General features: G+C 31.7%; 1 protein-coding gene across 1 annotated transcript; it reads left to right on the top strand.

Annotated features, from left to right (window-relative positions):
- Positions 1-732: 732 nt before the first annotated feature.
- LOC136700463 (olfactory receptor 51E1-like) lies at positions 733-1,671 on the top strand. The gene has a single exon (XM_066675834.1). The coding sequence runs from the start codon at positions 733-735 to the stop codon at positions 1,669-1,671; it is 939 nt and encodes a 312-aa protein (XP_066531931.1).
- Positions 1,672-2,102: the final 431 nt, after the last annotated feature.

The following is a 2,102-nucleotide window of genomic DNA, read 5'->3' as shown; positions in this document are numbered from 1 at the left end:
CATGTGAGAGGACATTGGATCAAAATCGAAAATTGTATAAGTCTGTGTGCCTCTCTGCAATCCATTGAGGAGAGCTGCTTAACCCTCCAACACCCCAAGTCGTAAACCATCCTAGAGTGGCCTGTAGTGTCAGTTTGTATGATCCTCTGATACAGGCCTTCAGGCACGAATTTGGGGCCTGTGCATGCTGGAAGGGTTATCTCAAATTCCAATCTTGGCTTGTGTGAAGAGAAAATGTCTCTAAGATTTGACCATCAAGATTTTAATTATTTTTAATTTATTTTTAATTATATCATTTAATTAATTTTAATTATATGCATGTGGTTCCAACAATTTCTGCTGCTAGGGGATGACATTTACATGATGTAGTACGCATGCAAGCAAATACATATACCAGATCAGTCCTGAAATACATGCACTAGATCAGTCTAATTGCTATAGTACATATACTCTACATGTACATAATTACATATACCAGACATGTCTAGAGAAATACATATAATAGCTTTTGCAATTTAATTGTACCCAAGTGGGAAGGAGGCTAAACTTAATCTGTCAATTATTCTGTAATCCACCAGAGGAATATATGAGCAGATCAAAGGGTATAAATTAACTCTTAGCTGTAAACTTAGCTGTTTTTATCTTCAGTTCATACCTCGATATCATATTCACCCTTAATTCCGCTCATCAATTATCATTTTTCTTTTATGTTTATGGAGAACTTGGATAATTATGGATTATTCTTCTAATGTTACATATTTGACTCTGGAAGGACATGTAGAACTGCAGAAATATAGATATGTTTACTTTATCATAACCTTCACTGTTTATCTATTGATCGTTTGTTGTAATATCGTTGTCATTTTTGTCATATTAAAAAATAAACGTCTCCATGAGCCGATGTACATATTCATCGCTGCTTTACTGTGTAACACTCTGGTGGGAACCACAGCTCTTTATCCCAAACTGCTGAGTGATTTTCTCTCTGAGAGACAGATTATTTCTTTTGAAGCTTGTACTTTTCAGTCCTTCTTTATTTATACATATGGAGCCTCAGAGTTCACTCTGTTAACAGCGATGGCCTATGACAGATATGTGTCCATCTGTAAACCACTGCAATATTCAACTCTTGTAAAAATGTCCACCGTTAAAATGCTTTTATTTTTCTGTTGGTTATTGCCTTCATTTGAAATTGGAATCAGTGTGGTTTTAACATATCAACTGAAGCTGTGCAAATTTAAATTGAACAGAATTTACTGCAATAATAATGGGCTTCTTAAATTAACTTGTGAAGACACAACTGTAAGGAATTCATATGGACTTTTTGTTTTAATTATCGCTGTGTTTCCACCCTCAGTTTTCATAATTTTCTCATATGTAAAAATACTTAAAGTGTGTTTGAGAAATTCAAAGGATTTCAGAGCAAAAGCTCTACAGACTTGTGTTCCACATCTTTTAATTTTTGTTAGTGTCACAGTTACATCATGTTTTGAGGTGATTAACAGCAGATTAGAAGGAAATGTGCCTCATATTTTCTCTATGATAATGTCAGTAGAAAACCTGTTTATTCCTCCTTTACTCAACCCTGTTATTTATGGATTGAAACTGCAGGAGATTCAGAGCAGGATCATGAGAATGTTTTGGAAAAGAAGGATAAAATTAACGTTTTAGTTGAAAAAAAACTGTAAAAGTACTTACATTAAATTTTCACCTGTTTCACCTGTTTGTTTATTTTTCTCAGCAAAGCTGTTACATTTTATGCATTTTTACTGTTCTAATTTAAGAATATATATATATATATATATATATATATATATATATATATATATATATATATATATATATATATATATATACACTAATGAGTGTTTCAATACATCTAAAAAATTTATTTAGAAAAATGTTTTCGCTTGGTGTATTAAGTTTAGTTAAAAAGATGTTAATAAATCTCTTCTAATCATTATCCTGTTGCATATGCAGTGATATTAAAAGATTCTTTTCAGTGTTGTAATTAAATGGACACAGTTAGACAATTTAATTTTAAACATTTTAAATGCAATCTGACATCATTTTCTGATACATAAAACGATGTGTTTCTGTTG

This window comes from Hoplias malabaricus, chromosome 6, assembly GCF_029633855.1.
Source record: "Hoplias malabaricus isolate fHopMal1 chromosome 6, fHopMal1.hap1, whole genome shotgun sequence".
In the NCBI taxonomy this organism is placed as follows: Eukaryota; Metazoa; Chordata; class Actinopteri; order Characiformes; family Erythrinidae; genus Hoplias; species Hoplias malabaricus.
Note: the sequence above shows the minus strand (reverse complement) of the source record. Positions and strands in the feature narration are given on the sequence as shown.